The 25,515-nt window shown below is 45.9% G+C and overlaps 1 protein-coding gene across 3 annotated transcripts in view; it reads left to right on the forward strand.

Annotated features, from left to right (window-relative positions):
- GALNT7 (polypeptide N-acetylgalactosaminyltransferase 7) overlaps positions 1-25,515 on the forward strand; it is a 94,475-nt gene that overhangs the window by 24,049 nt on the left and 44,911 nt on the right. For all 3 annotated transcript variants that reach the window (XM_072952449.1, XM_072952450.1, XM_072952451.1), the window contains exon 2: positions 23,660-24,123. In XM_072952449.1, coding sequence (XP_072808550.1) covers positions 23,660-24,123 — 464 coding nt within the window. The remainder of the gene's footprint in view (positions 1-23,659; positions 24,124-25,515) is intronic.

Here is a 25,515-nt window from a genome sequence, read left to right on the forward strand (position 1 = left end):
GAATGTATGTCTTGAGTTTGGATTTCTTCTACTTTGGGGAACTGGGGAGGTAGGAATAGGGCCGAGGGGAGGGTGAAGAAATCAGAATGTGTCATGAGCCACTTGCTGAAAGGATTCGGCTAGAATCATGGCTCTGTGATAGTAGTGAATTACCGCAAGTGCCATTAAGGCACTTGAAGAGTCATCATGTTCCTTTTGAGTCAACAGAAGTTAAAATTTATCTAGAATAGATTTAGCATCTTACTGATTTCAAATTCTTAGAAGATTCAGCAGTCTAGGTGTAGAGTCCCAGTCACTGCACAGTCATAACCCAGAGAACTTGCTCCCAAACCGTTTAGATACATGAGCGGGTTTTATGAAGCTAAGGAAATTATTCAAATTCTGTTTGTACATGGAAGAAGTCATTTAGCTAGCCAATTATATTTCTAACTTCTGTGGCAGCCCTTTGGAATCAAATTTCATTGTGTGGAAAGGCGGTCACATTTTGCACCATGACAATTTTATGCCAGTAGAATGAAATGTCAGGTCTTCCCCCTAACAGAGAGCCACGTTTCCCCTCAATTATGTAGGCAGAAAGAAAGCCACTCAGATTAATTGTTTTAAAATTATCTTCAGTTATCTGGCTGTGTCATCTGTACAGCCGTGTTCCAAACCGCTTTGTTCTTGGATGCACTTTCTAAAATCTGTAGGTTTCCACACTTTAAGAAAGAGAAAAAAAATGAGTATCTCACTTGACAAACCATTTTTCCGCCCTGGGGAATCCTAATTACCACACTGATATCAGAGAGCTGACAGCCTCCTACGTATTTGAAGATGCCACGTGCAAGACCGTGGTATCCCACTTACTTGAATAGCATGTGTTCTCCACTGCTCGCTAACAGCAGTTTTATTCCTTTTCTTTTTTTTTTTTTTTTTGATTAACGCTTGTCTGGTCTGTAAAGTATGCTAAGGAGTGGGAGGTCCACGTGTTCTCATAAAAGATGTTGCAGCAAATATATTTTGCAGAATACCCTTATTTCCCTTTTTTTTTTAGTACAGAGTCTGTAATCCTGAAATTCTATATTGTGGAATGTATTGAATGTTGCTTTTTATTTTAGTGAGACAAAAGTGATGTTCTGAATGAGAAAGGGAGTAGAATAGCATTTCTCGAAAATCACTTCTGAACCTCAGCTTAAAATAAACGTTATCACAGAAAAACTTAAGAGAAAGAGTGAATGTTTGTGGGGCAGCTGCCGTGCGCTACGGGTTACACTAGGTGTTTTCACGGAGCATTTCATTCTTACAATAAACCTTCAAGATCTGTGATATTACCCACCTCAAATAGATGTGTTCAGCTGTAGTATGTTGCCTAATGGCTTTGTAAATCACTGTTTTGACTTTGTTTTAATGCCTTTAAGGTTCAAAGCCAAATTTTTTACTTAGTTTTAGCAACTGCATAATACCTTTTAGAATGAATTTTGTGTTTATCTTTTTTCCCTTGATTTTCCTGCCTTCATTTCTCTTTTCTGCCTGATATTTTAAAAACTGTGTTTTTATGACATGTCTTTAGGTAGACCACCTCCTATCTATCCTTTTCAGTAAGAAGTAGGATTATTAAATTAATTTATTCACTAATTACAGACTTGGCCAAAGTCACACAGGTAGAAAGTAGAAGGGCCCAATATTAATGTGATTAATTGCAAAATACATGCTGTTCCCAATGCACCTTGTCACCTTACAGAATCCAAATAAAAATGAAAAAAAAAAAACTAAAAAACTTAAATGCTTTGAATGAGTTCCCAGCTATTGCATGACTAGAATACAATCTATTTTGGGCAAAGAGAACTGGGTTACTTTCTGTTTCGATATTGAGCCAAACTAGTAAGTCATTTTCAGTCTGTAATGCAACGTTGAACCAAGTTAATGGAAATGCCAGCTCCCATTCAGAGTGGACGACCAACCGGTGGTATCAGAGAGGACATCTGGGGAAAGCACCCTTTCCTCCTGATCTCAGGCTGTGTGCTGCAGCCGTCTGTGTTAATTGCCTTGCAGTGCCCGGTTAATGCGACAACCAGGTTGTCCAGACCCCACGGTCGTCTTTTCTTCGACTCCCACCAGGATGCTGTTTTGTTGCTTTGCTTCGTAGGGAGGCAGAGAAGTGTCGGACCTCTGTCTCAGTGGTTTCTGCAGTTTTGAGAAAGGTGATTTTTCTACTTCCAAAGAGAGAAAGGGAATCTTTCCAAAAGAAGACACAGCAGACCCTATCTTTATGAACTGTTCGTTAGGGAGTCTGATTTTCAAGTTCATATTACTCATCGATTTCCCTCTTTCTGATGAGGGTTACTGTTGCCGTTCTATGTGTGACACCAGTCTTTATTTTGCCGGAGGGTCTAACTCTTCTGTGTTTCTGAGAAGTTGAGCAGCGGACGCTATTTAAGGTGCTTTTCCTGGTTCGTCCCCAGTGTGGAGCACGGGGCTTGGTGCCCAGGACGAAGGAAGGCCTGGCAGACAGTCTCTGAAAGAGCAGCACAGAGCAGTGGGTCCGGACGTCCCGTGGGCAGAGACCACCGCCCCTCTGTCTGCCTGAGCTGGCTGGGTGCTGGGGGGAGCAGGGCCGAGCGCAGCCACGTGTGAGGTCATCTTCTAAATTTTGGGTTATCTTACTTTGTCCTTGGAAAATAACCATTTCTAGGAGTTCTTAACCAGGGGTGTCCCTAGAACCACCTGGAAACTTTTTCAACATGTGCGTTCCTGTCTGTGCCGTCACTGGGGTCCAGAACAGTAAAAGTCTGTGTGTGAGTCTGGGCCTGCGTGTCTTGAAAAAAGGTACACAGGTGATTCTGGCAGGTACTGAGCTAGACCTGTTTCTTCGTTTTACCTGTGCGTAAACACGTCCCATGTGACCAGCTTTCCCACAGACAGTCAAGGTACAGCCCTGAGTCTTCCAGTGACAGCGCTGGCCTCTTTCTTGCTGTTCCTGCTTTCTCACTGTTTCTAATGTACGGATGAGAAAGCATACTGATGCTGTACAGAGACCTTCAGGAACAACAAAGGGGCTGGCAGCAAATGGGGTTTTTAGATTACTCTTTTGATTGCCAGGAAATTAAATGTAGAATATTATGCTGGTATGTGTACCAGTACACAACATACACACATGCACACACACACACACACACACACACACACACACACACACACACACAGCCTACATGCTCTTGTTAATGGAAGCCTCATTGTGCTGGACATGACTGGGTGGATTTTATTGACCTTCCATTCTCTTGATGTCTTTTAGACCCCATTAGTCTATAGCATCGTGGATTGCTCTTTTGAAACTGCTTTTAAAAACCTATGTCAGAATTGCAGCCGGTCTGTTGAAATTATTTTAATGTCTTTCTGGTCGTCATGACCTAATATAAAAGCCTCTTCAGCCTCTCAGTTCTCAAAGTGTGAAAAACACATTCAGCTCATGAGTTTTCAGGTTAAATTTCCACATCTTAAACCCGACGACAGAACTGCCAGATCCCGGCCGGCGGCATGGCTGACCACTCTGATTTGCGGACTTCTCTGCCGGCTCAGTCACCGTGGCTTGCTTCTCTTTCTTTCCCATATACAAGGGCAGCCTGTGTGCTCCGCAGAAAGGTGGTAAGTCTCAGAGAGGTCAGCCAAAGGTAACGCCAGGGCTGCTGTAGAGGAGCTGAAGATACGGGGCACAATGTTGGCTTTTTAACACTAATTTTCTATGACGGGACTAACCTTTAAGGATTATCTGACAGTTTTATTCGGGGCCAGTGAGTTTAATAATTAAATATTTTCATACTTCTTTAATCGACATCCTTATTGAAAATCATTTTTTACGTCTACAGAAATTACAAGTAATTAACAAGGCCTATGAAATAAAGTAATGGCATTCAGGGAGCCCTGCGTGTTCCAGACTGTATAAACAGACTTTTGACAGTGATCAGGGTGGTTCTTTGACTGCCAGTTGAAAGAGGCTTGAGTCTAGATGTTCGAGGCTGTCTTTTTTTTTTTTTAAACTATTTTAAGAGCACATTTAGGTTCACAGTAAAATTGAGATGAGGGTGCAGAGATTTCTCATATGCCCCCTGCTTCCGCACATGCACAGCCTGCTCCATTTTCAATGTCCCCCACCAGATGTTACTTTTTTTTTGGTCTTGTTTTATCAGGAGAGGTAATGAGGCTTATGTATGTATTTGATGGAGGTGCTGGGGACTGAACCGAGGACCTCGTGCGTGCTAAACACGTGCTCTACTGCTGAGCCATACCCACACCCTCGATGGTACATTTGTTACAACCAGTGAGCCTACACTGACACGTCATGGCCAGCACCCAAGTGCATGGTTTACATCAGCGTTCACTCTTGGTGGTGTGCATCCTGCGAGTTTGCACAAATGCATCATGACACGTCTCTGTCATGATGGTATCACGCAGAGTAACCTCGCTGCCCTGAAAGCCCTCTCTGCTCCACTTGCTCATCCCCTCGGCCCCTGGCAACCGCTGATCTTTCTACTGTCTCCATAGTTATGCCTCTCACTCTTTTTACACATGAAAAATTCAGACTGCAACCCAAAGAGGTCAGGGGACTAGCTCCAGGTCACACGAAGATTCCTCCTGGTCTGCCCCCGTTTGCGGACTCACCTCACCGACTTCCCTTTCTCCTCGCCTGTCATGACCTTCTCTGTTGGAACGTACGAGTGTATGACGATGTGACGATTTGCTGTAACACAGCGATGGCAGGTATTTCGAGATCTGACTGTTGGACTTAACACACAATAGAATAAAGACCAGAGCTGCCTGACTTCAGCCTTTCAGAGTTCCATCTGTGCTTCCTTCTGTCTATCGCTGGGCATTAAATAGACCATGAGTATTTCTTCAAAAGTAGGTTTCTCAGGACTGAGTACAATGACCACATTTTAAAAATACCTTTTATGGAAAATACGAAAACATGGGACCACAACCCTGGGTTTCCCTTTCAACGTACTTGGTCGCTTCAGGAAAAATTCCACTTTGGGCAAGTGTGTCTGACTGTGTACCCGATGCCCTGGGAAGTCTGGGTTGCTCTTAATTGACTTCTAATTGATTAAATATCTGAGAAAATGCACGCTTATTCATAATTTTAAGTTGCCCAAACGATACAGAGAAGACTCCTTATTTGAGTGCTGTGACGTATTCTTAGTACTCAAGATCCTTAACGTAAATAAAGAAAAAAAAAAGATTTCTCTTTCTGCATTCTCTACCTATCTGGTGGTACTTCTCTTTTTCGGGTGGACAGTGTTTCGTTGCACAGTTAAAACTGATAAGACTGATCCTAATCTCTGTGTGCTGTTTGGGCTCCCCCAGGGAGGAGCGGCTCCCCTTTAACCTGGGGGTCTGTGGGCAGCTAAGCACCTGCTATTTGGAATGAATGTTGAGGAGAACTAGGCTGAAAGGCGGCAAGAAAAAAAAAGAGTTGTTATTTCTACAGCGATGTTTGCAAAACCGGTTAGGCATTGAGCACTAGTCTCTAACACAGTTGAGCTGTGATGGACAAAAAGGAAGTATTGTTTTAGAAGAATCTCATATTTGTATTTTTACTACATACTGTACTTTGCAATCAAAGGAAACTGCACATGTCCTGAAAACTGTAATTCAATAACTATATGGTGATTATTTCTTAGTAATTTTTGAAGGTCTGCCAACCAAAACACTTGTAATAAAGTTCAGTCTTAGGAAATTTAAGATAAAATTGTTTAAAATAGAGCTGTCCTGGTAAATAGTAAAGCACTTACATGCACACAGCACATCAAGTCTGGTTGTTTTTTATCAGCTTCAGTTTTCAAAGTCTTTTTCCTCCTTGAGTGAATTACATGGACATCCTTTCCTATTATTAATCGAGAAGAACTCATAGTTTTTTATACCAAGTTTGATGTTAGACTCAGGGTTCTTAGATAAGTTTCAGTGGATTCTTCCACTCTGTTTCTGAAATGTTGACCCCTGTGCCTTGCTAATGTTATATATTTCACTTTATAAACGAAATATAGGGACTTTTCTACTGCTCCAGGCAAATTTCGCAAACCTCAAACAATCTCTGGTGTGCAAAAAAAGATCAGGATGCCTCTGGAAATAACACACAACCCAGTGTTATTTGTATTTTTTGTTTGTTTTTTGCAAGACATAACTAAGGTGTGATCATTAGACTGTATCCTTTAATCTTGATGTTTTAAAAGAAGTTCAAGTGTTGTTTCTTAAAACAATAAATTTCAGTTCAAAAGACAATAAATCCGAAACTCTTTAAAACCTCTTGGAAGCATCCACGTCGTGGTAAGTGTTACAGCCCTTGGATTTTGATAACCTAAGAAGCTTTGTTCTGATAAGTCATTACCTTGTGTTTTGACCCAGCTCAGTCTGCAAGGTCATAGTAGCCGCAGGCTTCTTATCTGTCACCAGCCTGCCCCCTGGGACACAGAGTGTGTTCCAGAAGAAAGAACAAGATCTCGGTGTGATTGAATTGAGTCTGCAGGAAACCCAGGGCACTGAGAAAACACCAGACTGTAAGAAATCTTCAAACAGGAGAGGGTTGGACAGACCCCGATGAGCCCCAAGAAGGAAAATGCTGGCCACGTGTGCACATTGTGCCCGCTCTCAGCAGAGCGTTCCAACCAGGGACCAGGGGCTCGAGCCCGGGGAGGGCCGGTTACTGCACTAGGCAGCGGAAAGATGGATGGGCCATGTCCTAACCTGTCACCTTGGCCTTTCCCTTGCTCCCAGACTCACAGCTTGATGGATTTCCCCCCGTCATTTTCCTCCAGCCCCAGCAGCTGTACAGCCTTTTCCAGACTGCGATTCCACACCTCTCTGGACCAGAGGCAGTCCCGGCACGTCCTGGCCTCCAGCCCGTGGCACTTCAGGAACACCCTGCTGCCTGGGTCGTGGCCAGGTGCCTGTCCCCGCCGCCAAGCTGCGGTTTGGACACCTGCACTGTTCCCTGCGTGACCCTGTCGTAACTGCCCGCTCTCCTTCCCCCGCGCCAAGTCCCAGCTCCTCGAAGGCAGATGCTCTGGCTCTTCTGTCTGCAATCCGTCTCTGGGGCTGAGTCTGCCCGCAAGGTGGTGGGTGCGCATCGACAGTTAATTGAAGTTGCGAGTCCAGCTGTCCATGGGGCTCTGAATTAGGTCCCTCCAACTTCTGCTTTTCTCCTTTTAATGCACTTGAGTCATAGGGGAGCTGGAGTAAGTTAGGGTCAGAGCTGCTGAGCGGGGAGGGCCGCTGCTCACCCGAACAGCTGAGAAGTCCTGGGCGTGGGGCCCCCTCAGGGAGCATTCTGACAGCCCCTGGGCGCTCGACTTCTGGGCGCCTGAAGGAGATTCTAGAGTGGGTCCCAGGGCTGGGGTTACAGTTCCAGCAGCAGTGAGACTGATTCTTGTCTCCAGCTGTGGATGCAGTAATCTTTTATTTAAAACAACAAGCAAAACAAACAAAAATGTCTATATGCGAATCTGTTTCTCTGGACGATCTTACAAAGGCATAAAATTAAAACATGCCAAAGTCTTCTTTTATGAGAAGGATAAAATTACATGAAAATGAAACTGATAATGAAAAACTTGGTGAGTGAGGTCGTTTAATTATAGAAGATCACCATGCTTCAGGCTCACCCATCACTGATAGGGTACCAGTCTCAAGGCGCCTCCAGGTATGTGACAGAGCAAAACTATCTTTCGGAATTATGAACAAACTCATTTCTAGTTAATGAAATGTTAGCATTATAGAACCATATAAAAGCTATAGTTCTTTTTGTCAGTTATTTTGAAACTTATTTCGACTGCATTTTCACAAGCATTGGGATCTTTGAAACTGGCTTTAATGATTATTGAGAATGCTGTTCGTACACTGTTTCTGTGTTAAGATGGTTCAGTATGTTAACTTTTCCATCCTCTAACATTCGTTCAACCCCTGACTGACGTTAGCAAACACTTTCTTTATAAAAAGTGCCCGGATAAACTTAAACCTTGTAAATGATCAACAGTTCCTGACCAGGAACATAAATGAATGAAATGTTTTATGCAGCCTCCTTTAGTCAAAAAAAATTCTTAGGGAGGGATAGATTAGGAGTTTGGGATTAATAGATACACATTCTTATATATAAAATAGGTAACATAAGACCTACTGTATAGCACAGGGAACTATATTCAATTTCTTATAATGAGCTGTAATGGTATAACTGAATCACTTTGCTGTACACATGAACTAACATTGTAAATCGACTACACTTCAATAAAAAATAAGAATTAAATTGTTTTTTTATTTCTTGTGGCAATAGTCCATTCATTTGCCCTACTTATAACTGGCAAATATCTGACGTCTTTCAGAATGTAAGGTTAAAGTGAAAAGCGGGTTTTACTTTGTTCATTTTAAAACAGTTTTCCACAAAAGAAAAAAAAATCAAAATCTCCTTGCACAGCCTTCTCGTTTAACTTGGTTTTCGTGTCTGCATTGCCCAAAGATGTGGGCGTTAGGGTCTTCTGCGTTTCTTTGCAGTAAGTGATGGGAGGTGGTGGTTTGCCATTTGCATTTCTTCTTAAACCTTAAACTGTGTTTATCCGTGTGCAGGTAAAGACACACGGCGAGGATGAAATGTAATAGACATCATGCTTCTGTGCAGATTTGGTGAAGCACAGATATTTTGCAGCCTGACCCTACTCTGACAATCTTTAAGGATTGGACTGACAAACCTGCAACCTTGCTTATGGAATATTGTCCCTCCTAATAGATCTTACAGAGCAAAAATGCTAAGGGTGCTGACAGCTGCTTACAAAGTACTATCATAAAGCCGCCAGGCCCCAGAGAGTTCTCTGATTAAATTTCATAATAACCTTAATTTCTCTGGCTGAATCACTTCATTAAATTTTCTCCTGACTTCTGGAGATGGGGTGGGAAGACATTAAATTCCAGTATCTTACGCTATCCATTGGGCTTGGCGGAGTTTCCTAAGAAGTTTAAATGATGCTAAAGATAGATTATAAGCCCCGGTTTCCCCTCAAATCTTAGCAGAGATGGTTTCTGTGGATTAAAAGGCATTTCATTTGTGAATGAAAAATGGCTTCTGATGTGAAAAAAAAAAACTGAATTTTATTCAACTGCTCCAGGCTTAGAGGAGACTGCTGGGACTGGGGGTTGGGTGAGTCGTTTGATTCCAAGTACTTCTCTAATTGAGTAAACATGGGAAGTTTTTCTCTTTTTTAAAAAATTTGTTTAGGGGGAGGTAATTAGGTTTCTTTCTTTCTTTCTTTTTTTAATGGAGGTGCTGGGGAATGAACCCAGGACCTCATGTTTGCCAAGCACTGCTCTGTACCACTGAGCTCTACCCTCCCCCCAAGAAGTTTTTCTGAAAGCTAAAAGGCTTGCAGTAAATTCAAGAGAATTATTTTTTTATTTTTATGGAGGACAAGATAGTATCACACTTACTAAAATCCTCTGAATATTTTGTTTCCTTTGCTATAGAGACAACGTCCAGCAGTGGCCGCTGTGAAGGGTGCGTGTGTGTGCATGTGTGTGCACACGTGCATGGTTTTTAACGGAGGGCTGTTTGAAGGGAAGTCTGTACACGTACTCTGGAAAGAGCAACTCGGGCAAGTTCCTCAGCCAGTCAGATTTCCTGTTTCTTTTAGTTTGCGCGTTACTACTCACATTGTAGGACTGATCATACACAGTACAAATGATAGTAGTAAAACGAAATTTCTGCTCAGTTAATTGTAAATATTAAAGCATTTTTCGTAGGGAGTGAAAGGCATATATATTCTAAATTTGGGCAGCTACCCAGTGCTCCCGCCCATCCGTCCATTCACTTACTCATTCATTTTGTTCTACAAGCACTTACTGACCTCCGCTGTTTCCAGCCCTATGCTCAGTGCTCAGTACCCAAGATGAATGAGTTATGATATTCCCCCCCACCCCCCCCCCCACCGCTCTAAGGAGCCACCAGCTTCCAGATGCTTGGTCATTTCTGTGCTTTTATTTCTTTTCATCAACATCTGTTTTCCTGAAGATCTGCCCTGTACGAGGAGTACAGCACTAAAAAGACAGGAATGTCTTCCTCTAAGACTAATCTCCAGCCCAGTAATAAAAGTCAACGTGAATAAACCAGAGAAGCAACAAATACCGAGCTCAACTTTCAAGCAGAGTAGAGCTACCAGTCAAACTGCTGCAGAGGCATGAGCCTTTGGTGAGAGGTTAATTAACAAATGAAACACAAGTAGCAGGGTTTTTTTTTTTTAATAGACTTTTTTTTTTTAGAGCAGTTTTAGGTTCACAGCAAAATTGAGGGAAAGGTGCAGAGATTTCTCATATCCCCCCCGCCCCACATATGCACAGCCTCCATCGGCCATCCTGACACCCCTCACCAGATGGCACATCTGTTATCACGATGACCTATTGTGACGTTTCCTCATCACCGAAAACCTGTAATTTATAGTAGGGTCCCTTCTTGGTGTTGCACATTCTGTGGGTCTGGACAAAGGTCTGACAACATGTATGTAGATAAACCACTATATATATTTATATAGAGACCAGTACAGTGTCACACCGAAGATGTTCATTGTCCTGAAACCCTCTGTACTCTGCTTAGTCATCCCTCCCTCCCCTTTCACCAACGTAAACTGCTGATCTTTGTACTGTCTCCGTTGCTTTGCCTTTTCCAGAGAATCACACATGATACAGCCTTTTCAGATCGGCTTCTTTCACTTAGAAATATGCTTGTGAGGGCCCTCCCTGTCCCTACATGGCTTGACAGCTCGTCTGTTTTTAGCACTGAATTGTTGAGATGCGGCACAATTTATCCGTTCACCTACTGAGGGACAGCATCCAAGTTTTGGCAGTTATGAACAAAACCGCTGTAAAAATGTCCGTGTGCAGGTTTTTCTATGGACATGAGTTTTCAACTCCTGGGTAAATCCCAAGGAATATGATTGCTGGGTCGTATCGGTAAGAGAATGTTCAAGTCTGTAAGAAACCGCCAAGCCGTCTTGCAAAGTGGCTACACCATTTTGCATTCTCCCAGCAAGGGATGCGCGTTCCTGTTGCTCCACGTCCTCACCAGGATTTGGTGTTGTCAGTGCTCTGGGTTCTGATCACTCCTGTAGCTGTGTGGTGCATCTCGTTGTCTTAATCTGCGTTTCCCTGATGACATAACATGGCATCTGTTCACCTGCTTCTTGCATCTGTGGATCTTCTTTGCTGAGCTGCCTGTTAAGGTCTTAAGCCATGGGTTTTTTTGTTTTTTTTTTTAATTGGGGAAGGTTATTATTTTTTTTTTTACGAGACTAATTGAAGTTGTGGAACCGCTGATAGCGATCACAAAACTACATTTTAAAATAGCAATTTCTAGACTCAGTCTTGGGAGATACTTAGCATTTGACTTACTGAGAACGATAATATTTCAGTAGTTTTAACTATTAAACGGTTACTCAGTTATTTTAACTTTTTTGGAAAAGGTGAAAGGCAGGTACCAGTTTTAAAATCCAGCTCATCGGACTTTCTTTTAAATGCAAGGACATTAATTAATTAATTGCAGTTACTTTGATGGTGTGCCATTCAGATTTATTCAACTGCCCCTGCTCTGTAATCACTAGTGTTCAGGAAAGAAAAATGCCATATGACGTCATTTATATGAGGAATCTAAAACATAATAACCATAAGAATAAGGACACAAATGAACTACTTATTTATGACCAAGATGACTGATTTCTTGAATATGTGTGAGCACATGTGACTGTCCTTCATGACTGGATTACCGCATTCTCTTGATTCTTATTTTGTGGCTGGCTTTATTCCTTTGATAACTATGTAAGTTTAAAAAGCTAAAGCTCTAATCTGTTCTTAGAAACAGTGATCAGTGCATGTGTGTAAACAAAAAAAAGTGTGGTATACTGTATGTATGTATTTACATGCAATGTAATGTGTATGTGCAGTTGAACTGTAATAATTCTACCAAATAAAACTGAAAAAGGAAAAAAAATGAAAATGCTCAGGGCTTTCCCATTAAAAACAAAACAAGCCAAAACCCCTCACTCCACCCCATCTTGCAGCCGTCTCTCCATTTCTGTTCTCCCCTTAACAGGCAGACTGTTCACAGATGTCTGTTTGTGCTTGTGCCATTTCCACACCTCCCCTCCCCCCAGCTCCACCCACTCCTGCGGGACTCTTGTCCCCGGGACGTGGTGGGACAGCTCTCGCTGACCCACCTCTCCCTCACCTCCCTGGACTCCAACAGCGTTCACACTGCCAGCCCCTCCTGTGCTGCACTCTGTGATTTCGGTTTTCCTCCTACACAGCGGGCCAGTCCTGGTCCTCGCTGATGGTCTCCTCATCCTCCTCCACCATCTTCTAGAGGCTGGACTCCTCAAGGCGGGGTCCACGGCATCTCCTGCTCCTGCCAAGCCCCACCTCCCACCCCAAGTCCTTCCCTACCAGCCATCCCACCACCATCCTATGCTGGGTGGTGGCGTCGGGGGATCTGCTGTGGTCAAAACAAAGATACAGCCTTTGAAGGCATCCCTACCCCCAGAGGCCAGGCCACTGGGTACCACGGAGCACTTCAGAGTGCCCGGCAGGAAGCAGACCTGCGATAAATATTTGGACAAATGGAAGGACCGTTCTTTTATCTTTTAATGACGCATACAAATCCTAACCCGGATGCCAGGTAACACTCGGGACAAGCACCCCCTCCGGGATCAGGCCTGCTGGAGCCGAACAGGAACGTGTCAGGTTTATTACGTGCGTAACCTTGATTGGCTCTGAGTACGTTTCCTCCTCCTACAAGTCATGTTTCCGGGTCACACCCTCCTCAAGTGCCTTTCTTGTCCTTCCACACTTTTTACATGATAATTCTGCCTGGAAAACGTTGAGTTTTTTTTTCTTCTTCTTAAGGTGATTTATTTATTTTTCTTCAGATTTTGTGAAGGAAGATTATCTTATACCAATCAAAATGTATGCGTTCTAAAGCCCCACGCTGAAATACTTTTTTTTTTTTTATGAGCTGTTATGAAAGCCAGGCTTCAGGGCAAAGCAAGGAAGCACTTGAGGAAAAGCTGTTTTATGCACGTCCAGCTGCAGGAAGTAGTCACCCTTCACGTGCCAGTGCCGTGTTCGTTCTAGAAGTTCTCCCCTAGAGGGATTATAGGACATCGCTTTCTCAGCTTTCAAAAGGGTATTACAAACACTCTCCCCCAAGACGAGTACCGCATTTGACCTCATTCTGCTCTCCCTCAGTAACATGTTTCCCTTAACATCCTAAGAATTATTGATGGTTCTGTTCGTGACATAATTTCCGACAAAGTTTTCGGGAAGATTTGGAAATTATTAAGTGCTTTCGCTGGGATTGCCAATGGGAAGAATTAGGAATTAAGCTGTCTGTCTGGCTTTGGCTGGTGTTAGATTATGAAGTGTGTTGTTACTTTGGAAACAAAAATCAAAGGATACGACAAAATAAGCAAGTCTCTGGATTTAAAAAAAAAAGTTTTAAGCGTGTGTTGGCCGGGGACCTATGGGATTGCTCTTTTAAAATATTTCAAAGATGACCTGGAAGAGAGAGTGAAGAGAGAGGTTTACTTAGCACTTTGCAGGTGAGGACGTCAAGTTGACTGGCACGGGCTGGAGGAGCGTTCCACAGCAGAGGGTGGGTGGGCGGAGGAGGAGCTGATGGGACCTCACTTTCCACCAGGTCAGCTCTTCCCTGGGTCCTTCTCCACCCGACGGATGCTGCGATTGCTCCTTTGAGGGTCTCTTCAGCAGGCTTGATTTCTGACATCCTATGCTACTAAGCTATTTGGCTTTTAAATGTGTATTTCCTCTCTCCATGTGCATCCATGATATACATGCAGAAATAAATTATTCATGTGTTTAAAAATCTTCACAGATTTTATCTTACCATCTTTCTCTCTTTGCCTTGCTTTCATTTTTTTTTCCCTCCTCTTTCCCCAATATCTTTCTTACTATTTCAGACAGGTCATTTTGTGGGGATAATGCTGTTTATTGTAACATGTTGACAATTTTATTAAAATATTCTGCTGTCTTTAGAATGAAAGGGCCACTTAGGGGCTTTCTTTTTAAAATTTATTAATTGCTTAGCTTCCAAGAGAGTTAAAATCTACCCACTGTATCCTTGTATGATTTCTCAAAGGTGTTGTGATCTGTCTTCTATTATCTGTGGGAGGTGGGGCTTTTAGGTGACATTGGCGTACCTTGCATTTACAGCCCCGTCTTGACATCTGTGCTCTGAAATGATGGCATGAACTTTGACAAACACAGCTTCTTCACCTTTTGAAATCTACCACAGAATGATTTATTGATCAGTTGTTTAGTTCTTAACGCTTGATTCTAAAATTCAGTTCAAATCAGCTAAACATTTAGTATATTAAATACGCACAATAAGAAATACTGTTTTAAGCCTGTAACATACATATATGACTTGGTGAATGAGCTAAGTCATGAAAAATAAGAACTACTTGGGTTTCCTAAGTGTGTTGAAGTTGCATGTTTCATAGACCTCTTGGTTAGCTGTCTGTGATAATAGCTTTGATCTAGGCCATTAAACAGTCTCACAAAAGTTTTTATAAAAGGATAACCAATTTGTTATTTTCCCATTGTAGGCATTAACCTATATTTTGGCCCTTTATTTGCCCATTTCTTCTTTTAATTTATTCCCTCTTGGGTACTATCTGGTAGTTTTCTGACCTGATTTAGAATCTCTGTCTTATTTCTGTTTTAAAACAACGACCAAATTTAGCAGGAGGCTATTTGCAAGACAAATTGGCCTAGAGGGCGAAGACTAACACCGGCAGATTTACTTTCTCACGTTTAAATAAAGTGCTCACTTTTCACAAAGTGACAAATTTCACTTGCAGACATGATTTATTCAAATCTAAAGAAGAGAAGAAACTAAAAAAAGGATTATTCAAATTTCAGATTTGTAGAGAAAGTAATGTTTTAGTTATCTCATTTGGATTCTCAAAAATGTCAGCTTAAACCAAGTGTAGCAATGGCATCAGACAGTGGGTGCAAAACCCCTTTATGTTCCAGCAAAGTAATAACAGAGGACATGGCCCACCGCTGGATGTTCTCCGCCGTATCTCAGTCCATGAAGGAACATGCACTGGGCACCTACTGTCTACACACACTTAACTGTTCTCCAAGAGCCCTCGTCTGACTGGAGAGAAAGATGTGAACAGATCGTAAGGCAGTTTGGGAAGAGCAGTGTGGGTATATAAGTGTGTGTGTGTGTGTGGGCGAGTGTGTGTGCGTGCGCGCGTGTGCACGCACACACGCATTTCTTTGTATCTATATGTAGAAATATTCACGGACCTGTGGGAAGGGGGGGAGGTTATGTGGGGTCAGTTCCTGAGTTTGAAACTGCTGGCTTGAACCACTGGTGCTGAATGGTATTATCACATTTTCAGAATAGAACATTCGAGATGACAGTATTAATACAGAGAAGGATCTTGTAGGAAACCTCGCTTTTTCCAGTTGTAATTTTAACTTATATGAAAATTGAAAGTTTTTATTACTAAGGATTTTGCAGTTACCCTGATGCCTTAAAAAATGCAGTGCATTGACACGGTTTTTACAGAGTAAATTTTATCATAATTTTAACCAATTTGATCACTTTAGTTTGGTTAAGGTTTGTTTTAAATTGTACTATTTGTTTCTGAGAAAATGTAATGGATTTTATTACGTATGCATGTCAGCCACTTTTAGACTAAACCTAATCACTGGGGTAACCTAGAGTTCAAAGAGGTCAAATTTAAAAATTAAAATATTTTTTATACTTCAGGTTTTTTTGTTTTTTTCTTTTTTAGTATCACCTCTCATCTCTGAAACAGTATTTTAATGGAGGTACTAGGGATTGAACCCAGGACCTCATGTATGCTAAGCATACGCTCTACCACTGAGCTACACCCTCCCCCTGAAACATTTTAAAAAATGTATATCCAGTGAAGAAATTCATGCTTGTTCATTAAGTTTGGGTGCTGGTGAGATAAAGTAATATTTCTTGTCAGTTGAAGAGTGATTTCCCTAAACCCTAAATGAAGAGGTGCCTCCCACAAAGATAAAAATAAAAGTGAACTCACATATAATGTCCAACAGTGAGTGATGTTAAATATCAGAAATGTACAGAAGTATTTGCTTGAAACAGAGATGACCGCGGAAACTGGACACTGGCTAATTTATAACTTGTGATACCATCAGTGCATAATTATTATCCAAAGATGGAACATACAAAGCTGATGTTTCAATATTTGTATAAATAGTGGTGGGAATAAACCTGCTTAACTCTCATCTCATTCCTTAGACGAGGTTAAATGCTGGAAGGGATCAGAGTTTCCCACTCCAGGCATCCAGGTTTCATCGTTTACTGGAGGAAAGACCTTGAGTGGATTAGAAGCAGCTGGACTAAAGTGCTTGCCTGCGCCTTCTCCTTAGAAAGGGAGCTCACGGCCTCTGGAGCGAGTGGCCTGAAGGATGCTTGACTGGGAAGGACCAGGAGCCTATTCCAGGCATCAGAAAATATACATGATTTTAGATGACCTTCCTGAGGTTATCTTTGATAATTCAGATAGTTGATTGCCCAGAAATAGTGGGTACTTCGCTCTTGAGTATGTAGTATTTTCAGGACATTTAGTTTTTCATTATTTAAGTCAGGCAAATCACAAATTTATCTAGTCTCATCCTAATGATGGGTAAAAAATTGTGTTTAAAGTGGAGAGGAAGAGCCGCGGGCAGGGTATAGCCCAGTGGTAGAGTACATGCTTAGTAAGAACGAGGTCCTGGGTTCAAGCCCCAGCACCTCCATTAAAAAACTAAAAAATAAACCTAATTACCTGCCTCCCCCAAAAAATAAAGTGGAGCAAAAGAGGCCAAGACTTAAAATTTGTTATATCTAGTCTTTTTTGTGGTTGACCATGAATATTCTACAAGATGCCTGGGGATCTTCAGAAAAACCATCACATCGGTGCAGGTGGACACTTCTTTGAGGATTGGCACCAAAATCCAAGTCTCCAAGTCTCAACTAGCACACAACTGTGAGGTTTATGGGAGGCTCTTTTATGATGGAAATCTCCCTTTTGTTAAGATGAGTGAATGTTGAAAAATGTGATGCAGACACTTTTTAGGAAGATAGCTGTTTGAGTATCACTCACAGTAGTGCAGGATAGGTCTGTATCATGTACTTGCTTATTTGGTTAAGAAGCAGCATTTAATTGACTCAAAATGCCCCTTATGAACGTGGTAAAAAAAATCTTTCCAGTAAGTGGTTAAAGCTGCAGCGCTGTGTTTTCCCTTGGTGACGATGGCTGCCGCGGGGTCACCCGCTGTGACTAGCAGGCAGCTCTGGACAGGCCGGGGCCGCTCTGTGCCGTCCCTAGAGTAAGTCTGGGTCCTGCTGGCTTACGGTGTGGCGGCCTGAGCTGGCGGTTACCCACCAGCTCACATGCGCAGGGCGGGGGTGCTGCCCTGGGTTTTCCCGCGGTCACTGCAACGTCAGCCGTGCTGCTCTCTCCATTCTGTTCCCTCCTGGTTTGTATCCTGGCCTGGTACTTAAAAAAGTAAGAGACTAGGCATCCGTCTTGAGTCACTCTGTCTTTCAGAAGATAATTCTATCAGAAGGTCATGCTTTTTCTCACTGATAAGCCACATCCTTCTCCATTTTCAGTTCTGCCTTACTTGCAAACAGAAGCATTGCCGTTGGTCTTAAAATGTACTTGCATAGTGTCCTTTTCCATAACGGGGGACATCCTATGTATTCAAGGGCTGGTAAAGTCTGTTTCTTCTTGAGGGGCATCCATTTTAAGCCCTGATTTAGCACAGACAAACTACTTGACCCCGAGTCCCCCACTCCCATGGGGCCGCCAACACCCCATGCAGTCAACTCTCAGTCCTCGGAAAGGAGCAAGAGTGGGTGGTCTTCCTCCAGCACAGGATGTCAGCGGGGATGGGTCAGCTCAGAATCCAGCTCACGCTAACCAGAGAGAAACCAGGGTGCTGGGGCCGGAGCACCCACCCGCTACCCACATCCTGCCACATGCTGGGGACAGTCCGGGAACGCCCAGCCTGCAGGCACGCCCTGTGTGGCCGTGCCCTGCGGGTCTGCAGGGCCCTTGCCTCAGGACTGAGGGAAGAGCCCGGAGATGGGGACAAAGACCAGCGGTTTACTGGACAGGGGATCTTACACATCCAAAGCAGGGTCCTGGAGCAACACCCACCGTGTGCAGCAGACAGTAGGCAGGACGCGGCAGCTGCTTTGCTACCAGGAGGAGAGGGAGGTCACCAGTTATAGGGGGAGTCGACCTCATCGGTTACCAAGGAAACCGGCAGAGGAGCGCACCCCTCACCACCCCTCTGATCAACTGTCATAGCGGATCTAAAGATTAGAGCTAGCTGGGCAGGAACGCAGGCATTTACTGATTATGCTCTGTGATGAAGAGGGCAGGTCAGTCCTGTGCGTCATGTGGGGGTGAGGCAGGGGATGGACGGAGAGCAGGAGGACAGCCGTCCTGGGGCGGCCTGATGGAACCCCGTGTTTCTTCTGAACTTTGGCATCTGCTTTTACCACCTCCCTCCACTGCCCCTGCTCTCCTGGTCCATTTCTTCTGCTCCTTCTGGGTGGGTGAGTGAGTGCAGATGGAGAAAGGACGTGGGTGTGGTTTTTCTAATTAAAGATTTTTTTTTATCAAGAGGGTTTTTAAATTGTAGAGTTAAATCTGACCTGTTAACGTTGTAAGTTCTGTGGCTCACGCAGAATGACAGCCAGGTCGTGGGCAGTTGTTAGCGGCAGCCACTTCCCAACGCAAAGCTGGTTTCTCCAGAAGATAGTGTTACCGCAGAAGCTCATCCTTGCGGGCTTGGTTGTCTGCGGTTCACCTCTAATTTCAAACCCACGCCTATATGACTTTCATTTGCTCTAAATTCCTTTGTATTCATATTATTTCTACCAAGCAGTGACCGTCTTGGGAAATACCATGCATAAGGGTGATTTGGAGGCGAAGGGAAACTTTGTAAACTGTCGGAGGTGAAGCGAGCGTCCCCACCTGATTTCTCATAGCCCCATATTTCCATCTGGAGATAAGTGACTGGATTTTTCAATACCTGTCCACCTTTATGAACATACCCCTCTTAGAAGATGATCCACCGATTCTGGTTTCCATTTCTAGTCAACAGTGATTCATTGATTTTGACTGTGAAGTAAATCAGCCGGTGCTTAAGAAGGTATCTTAGCACCAGTGAGTCGCAGAGGCGGCCTCTGGTTCTCACTCCCTCTCAGGGAGAGGGAGGCTATGGTTCCCCTCTTAGGGGAGTTGAGTTTTACACTACTCTACAGCCAGCCTTTGGATCATACAACGTTAAGATCTGACGCGATTATTCTTAATTGACTTGGGTTTAGACAGACAATTCTCACGTTTGGTTTTACCTTCAGACTTCATGACACGCAGGCTTTGAGAAGTGAGCAAATTCAATTTTTCTGCTGCCTATCCTGTAGCATCACTCTGAGTACAAACTGCAGAGCATATAAAGTTATGTCTCGTCTCTTGCTGAGTGCATGAAGTCCTGCCGGAAGGGTTCCCTCTGAGCAAGCCCCTCTCCCCCTCCGCGTCCCCCAGTCTCTCCCTTTTCTCCCCAGAGTCTCTCTCACAACCCAGGCAGAAATTGTAGGATCCACACATTTCTTCAGCAGGTATTTACTGAGGGCTGCGCACCAGCACGAGCACTGGGAATGCAGCTGTGCATCCGAGAGACACAGCCCCTGCCCTCTCCCAGAACTCGCAGTCTGGTGTGGGGGTTGGGGTCCCCCCCCCCGCCTGTCTTTGTAGATGGATTTACTGGGACACAGCCACACCTGCTCACCTGTGCGCGTCTCTGGCTGCTTTTGCGCCATAACGCAGATGCTAGTACCTGCGCCACACGTCCTGCGGTCCCCAAGCTTGCGATCTCCACGGCTCGCCCGTTCACAGGAGGGCGCGCTGACTCCGGCCCCGGGGGCGGCGGGCAGGTGCGCGCAGGCAGGAGCCTGCAAAGCCTGAGGGACCCCGGGAAGGGGTGGCAGCTCTCCTGCGGGGAAAGACCCGGCCTGGAACCTGGAAGCAGGGGCAGGGACAGCTGATGTTTGAAGTTTGGAGACGTCACCGTGGCTGCTGCGCTGAGAGATGGTGGGGAGCAGTGCCCGTGCCGGGGCGAGCGCTGCGGGGTCAGAGCCTGGGCGCCGCCTGGGCTCGCCTGTCAGCCCTTCTGCCAGCTGACCCTGACGTTTAGCGATTCCCCCGTCAGCTGTTCCGTCTATAAATTAGGGGTGGTGGTCTGTGGGGTGAAATTAGTTAATACACGTGAAGCCCCTACAACACAGAGTTGGCAGCCGTCCCTGTCATCCGACTGGGACGAGAGGGTGGCCATGAAGGCGTGGGGACAGGTGTCAGACTCAGGAGCTGCACAGCCAGAGAGTTGGCAGGAGTCAGACTTCAGAGCGAGAGGCTCGGATCACGTGTTGCTTTGCGTTTGATGAGTTGGCTGATGGACTCCGGTCCCTGAGGTGGGGAAGCAGGTTTGTGGGGCAGGGTGAGTGGTGCGTTCATTCCGAGCCATCTTACATTGGATGCCAAGTTGCTTCAAGTAGAAGTGTTCAGGGATTCGTTGACTGAGGCGGGGAGGTGGGCAGTGTGGTGGGCTGAGGAGATGGACGCAGGCTGACCCACGGGGACCTGGGCACGTCACCTGGAGGAGGAGGAGATGTCCCGAGTGAGGGCGGGGTGGCAGGTGGACTCCTGACAGATCTGCAGAGAACAGCAAGAGTGAAAGGTCAGACAAGGCAAAGATCCAAACTACTTCTGGAGGAAGATAAGCATGAAGTTTGAATCCGTTAAACATTCTCCTGTTGAGGCCAGTGGGTTCGAGGAATATTTAAATTCGCGAGTCTTATGTCAGCACTGGCCAGCCTGAACCACAGCGTGTGTCTCACAGTTTGGGCACCTTGATTTCATGTGCCGTCACAGTCCTTGTCCTCCTGATAAGCAGTTTCCCCAGTGGGACGTTGGGCGCCACTGTGGGTGCTCTGGTTTGGGTGTTGACGTCTGATGACGTCAGTCTACTTGTCCATGTTTCCCGACATGTGCCGCCCCTCCGTCTCCACCTCCCCAGTGAGCCGCTCACGGGAGCCTTGAGGTGAGAGGCTGAGACCCAGAAAGCTGAGTCGGATGACGTACCCAGCAGTTCTTCCCCCTTGCTGTGCTGTACCTGGTTCAGCGTCAGCAGCTGGAGTCCAGTATCTTGGAGGTTTTCATGACTTCTCTGTTTTAATTTGCTTACAACACCGCCGTGAGTGGGTGTGATTTTGGAAAGAACCAGGAGACAAACTGGAGAAACGGACACTTTTCCCATCCCCAGAATCACCCCTCCACTTCGGGGCCCACCTCTCTGTGGCAGAGTTGTGCTTGGCGGCCTCTCCTTAGGCTGGGTGACTTCCCAGGAGCAGCTGCCTGAACACCAGGTCTCTGGCGAGGCCACCCTGGCCCCCGGTGGGGCTCACAGGCTAGGCTTCAGCGCGATCCCTGCTATCCAGGTGTGTGATGGTCAGAAGCCTGATCAGAGGCTCCCCCACCTGTGACACGTGCCTGAAGAAGGCATCACACTGACACGGTCGGGCTGAGCACAGTATTTGCTCTTTAGTTTTGTGTTACAGGAGGAAAACTGTGGAAAAACTTTGAAACGGACCCAGAAGATTACTGGGTACATTATCTGATTCAGCCTTCCAGGTTGTCTCACCCTTTCATTATCTCTGAGCTATTTTACAATCCTGTAAATGATGGAAAACTGACAGTAACCAGAGAGTCTCCATTCTGCTGGAATGGAGACCGTGTGCTGTGGAAAGCAACCGGTTATTGCCCTCTGGGTATTGACCAGTTTCACCAGTTTTGCATCTACCTGTAAATTCTTTGCAGTATTCTTGATGTTTATATATTTGTGTGTTCTTTGGATTCACCTTACAGGTTACAACATCTTACAGTTCCTTTATTAATTAATGAGTCAGTTAAACATCTATGTCCCACATTTAGGAAAAAAATCTGTTATTGTGCATACACGTGTATGTTTCTACCAGTGTTGATACATGCATGTTCTGTCTCTAGAAAGACTCACAGCAAAGTGCTGGCTCTGAGTGCCTCTGCAGAAGGGAAGGCGGAAAGCTTGCCCTTCATTCTCTAAATAAACTACCAGCAGACAGCAACGTGCAGGCCAGCATCATACCTGGAGATTTACTCTTGAGCTCTTTAAAGGGTATGTGTGTGTGTTTTAAATGGAGGCACTGAGGATTGAACCCAGGACCTCATGCATGCTAAGCACCCACTATACCACTCAGCCATACCCTCCTCCCTCTTTAAAGTTTTTGTCTTTACTTTTATAGCTCTAACACTGTAGAAAAATGTTGGTCGGATGGTACTAATGCTGTCACGAATCTATTAAGGAATCAGGTGATGTTGGTGTGAGGGGCGGGACAGGCCAGGTAGCCGATTCTGGGTTCTGGGTTCTGCCTGCCTCTCCTGGTCCCCGCCGCGCACACCTGCGGCCTCCTGGTCTGGTTCTGGCGGACTGCACTCCCTTCAAGGCGGGGGGGGGCTTGAGCCCGATGCACGCTGAAATCACCTGGGGAGCTTTCGAAACTCTGGCTGCCCTGACCAATCAAATCCCGGTGTCTGAGGGAGTGGGCCGCCCTGACCAATCAAATCACAGCGTCCGAGGGGTGGGACGCCCTGACCAATCAAATCCCGGTGTCTGAGGGGTGGGACGCGGACATCAGTGTTTTGTGAAAGCCCCGGAGGTGAGGCTCACGTGGAGAAGTCCGGCTCTGTGCCCAGAATGGGACTGACTGAGCAGACACTTCACATATACGCCCCAGAATCAGAAGCACTTGGGATTTCTGTTGGAAAGGTCTGCTTAGGGCAGGGGCAGCACCCAGACGGAAAAGGCGGCCTCGACGTAATATCCTCACGGGCAAGTCCGTTTCCGCTGGGCGACCTTGGAATGGGGCCGGCTGGGTCTCGGGTGTGGTTTAAAAGCCCCCGCTGACTTGGTGACAATCATTAGAGCTTTTTTTTTTAATAGTTCTGAATTCAGCCAAACTCTCACTGAGCAGAAGGCGTTGAATCAGGAAGGCTGAGTGCACATCCCAGCCCTGACACCCTGCCGTTAGGGGCCCGAAGCCAGCCTAGTGATGGGTGACGTCTAGCACCACTGCCACCGCGTGGCTGCGCTCCTGACGAGACAAGTGCGAATGCCGCGTCAGACGCCATGACCTACTAAGGGTCCGTTTAATCAAAGGTCCTAGAACCTCCTTGCTCTGACCCATAGTAACAATGTGCTTTATTAAGGAGTCTTTGATAGGGGGTTCTGTTCATAAGGGGAGAAGTAAAAAAGACCGCCACCTGTTTATCTTGGAGCGGTGAGGCCAGGAAATAGTTTCTTTCTTGGTGCCCGGTGCTTCCCGGGAAAGGGCCCTTCTAAGGGGAGGTCCTGACTCAGGGCCTGATCCTGTTTCACGTTTCCAGCCGTCAGACTGTTGCCTCAGCCCTGTTTAAAATGTGCACATTGTTGTCGTGAATTCTGCTGTGGTTGCCTTCACCTTCTCACTGTGTATCCCCTCCCTTTTGTGTAGGAAGACAGAGCTGTCAATAACCCCCTGCCCGACCGAGGAGGCAATGGTCTCGCTCTCGGGGAGGACAGATTCAAGCCCGTCGTGCCCTGGCCTCATGTCGAAGGCGTAGAAGTGGACTTGGAGTCTATTAGAAGGAAAAACAAGGCCGGACCGGAGCAGGAGCGCCGCGCCGGGGGAGGGGACAACCAGAGGGACGTCATGCAGAGACAGTACCTCACGTTTAAGCCTCAGACGCTCACCTACCGGGATCCTGTCCTCCGCCCAGGAGTCCTCGGTAACTTTGAACCCAAAGAGCCTGAGCCTCACGGAGTGGTTGGTGGCCCTGGAGAGAAAGCCCAGCCCTTGGTTTTGGGACCAGAATTCAAACATGCAGTTCAAGCCAGCATTAAAGAGTTTGGATTTAACATGGTGGCAAGTGACATGATCTCGCTGGACCGCAGCGTCAACGACTTACGCCAAGAAGAGTAAGCACACTTCCTTCTCTTTCTAAACTGGGGGCACGGTGGTTTGATGGGGATTTAGACCTAGTTAGATTGTTGGAATGCCAAAAAAAAAAATCTGTGTCTTTATTGCAAGGGGATGAGAGGTTCTTTGGTGCACAAAATGGCCAGAAAGAGGAGACGTCCCCCTTAATGTTACTCTCTTGGGGGGGGGGGGGGCGTGTAAAACTCCCGGGTCCTCCACACCAGTGCTGCTCAGACTGACGCCGGTCTGAGCATTTTGTTCCCGACCCGCAGCGAGAACACGGGCTTGTGCCAGGGTGTGAATCAGCTGCCAGCTGACAGTGTTTTAATAACAAAATCTTCCTGGTGCGTTGCTTTCCCCACTGGACCAAGCTCCTTGTCTTGTTGGGGAATATAGCAAATCGCGTCACTAACCGGATGCTTATCTCCTTACGTACTCTCCGCACCGAGCTGGGCACCGACACCCCCCAGGAGGTGCAGAAGGCTCCCGCCGGCGGATAAAGCCGTGACCCCCTCACCCCATGTTCAAGTTACTTTTGTGTCGTGTGACTTAAAGCCAAGGATTTCCAACCCCTGACTTCTGGCAGACAGTGATTACTGAATGAACTCAGAGCTTTTCTCTTCCAGTTTATTTAGTAGCTGATTCTCCCCATAGGACCTGAGCAGCTTACCTTAGTGTGTGTGCAGGCTTCACCCCCTGCCGCTGGAGAGCTTTGCAGGTGGGATCCCGCTGGTGCAAGGTTCACATGGTCCTCATTTTAAAAGGGGAACGCAGCACGCGCACGTGCACGTGCACACAGACCCCAGCAGCGTCCTGCATGACCGCTGAGTAAAATTCAGGACTGAGTCGGGGCAGCTAAGGAGTCTCTGGACATTCATCCAACGGCAGCTAAGAGCAAATGAAACATGCAGGGAGTAGGAAGAGTAGGGGCGGAGAACCAGGCTGGTGAGGACACCGCAGGGGGTGAGGAGGAAGGACCTGGGAGCAGTTCATCCTCCCAGCCTTCGGGCCCAGCTGGGCCCCCCCTGTGCTGGCGAATGTGGGGACAGCCCGCTTCATCTTCTGTGACAGCTCTCTGGCCGTCTCATTCATGGGGTCTCTCAAGCTCTGTAATTAGGTGTTGCTTTGGTTGATTGTTGACTGACTCTCTTTCATACCAGTTGATGAGGTCCTAAGAGCAAGGACTTTGTTTTCTTCCCCAGTTACTTCCCGAACCTGGGACCTGGGAGCTCGACAGGACCCAGGGGTAAACCTCTGTTGAGAGAATGAATGAGTGAAGGAGCCTGGGGGCTTCGGGGATCGTAGACCAGCTCCCTGCCCTCGCCAACCCTCAGTTATCCGGTCCATAAAGTGGGTCTGACGATAGCTGCCCCCAGGATGGGCACTGCAAT

This window comes from Vicugna pacos, chromosome 31, assembly GCF_048564905.1.
Source record: "Vicugna pacos chromosome 31, VicPac4, whole genome shotgun sequence".
Lineage (NCBI taxonomy): Eukaryota > Metazoa > Chordata > Mammalia > Artiodactyla > Camelidae > Vicugna > Vicugna pacos.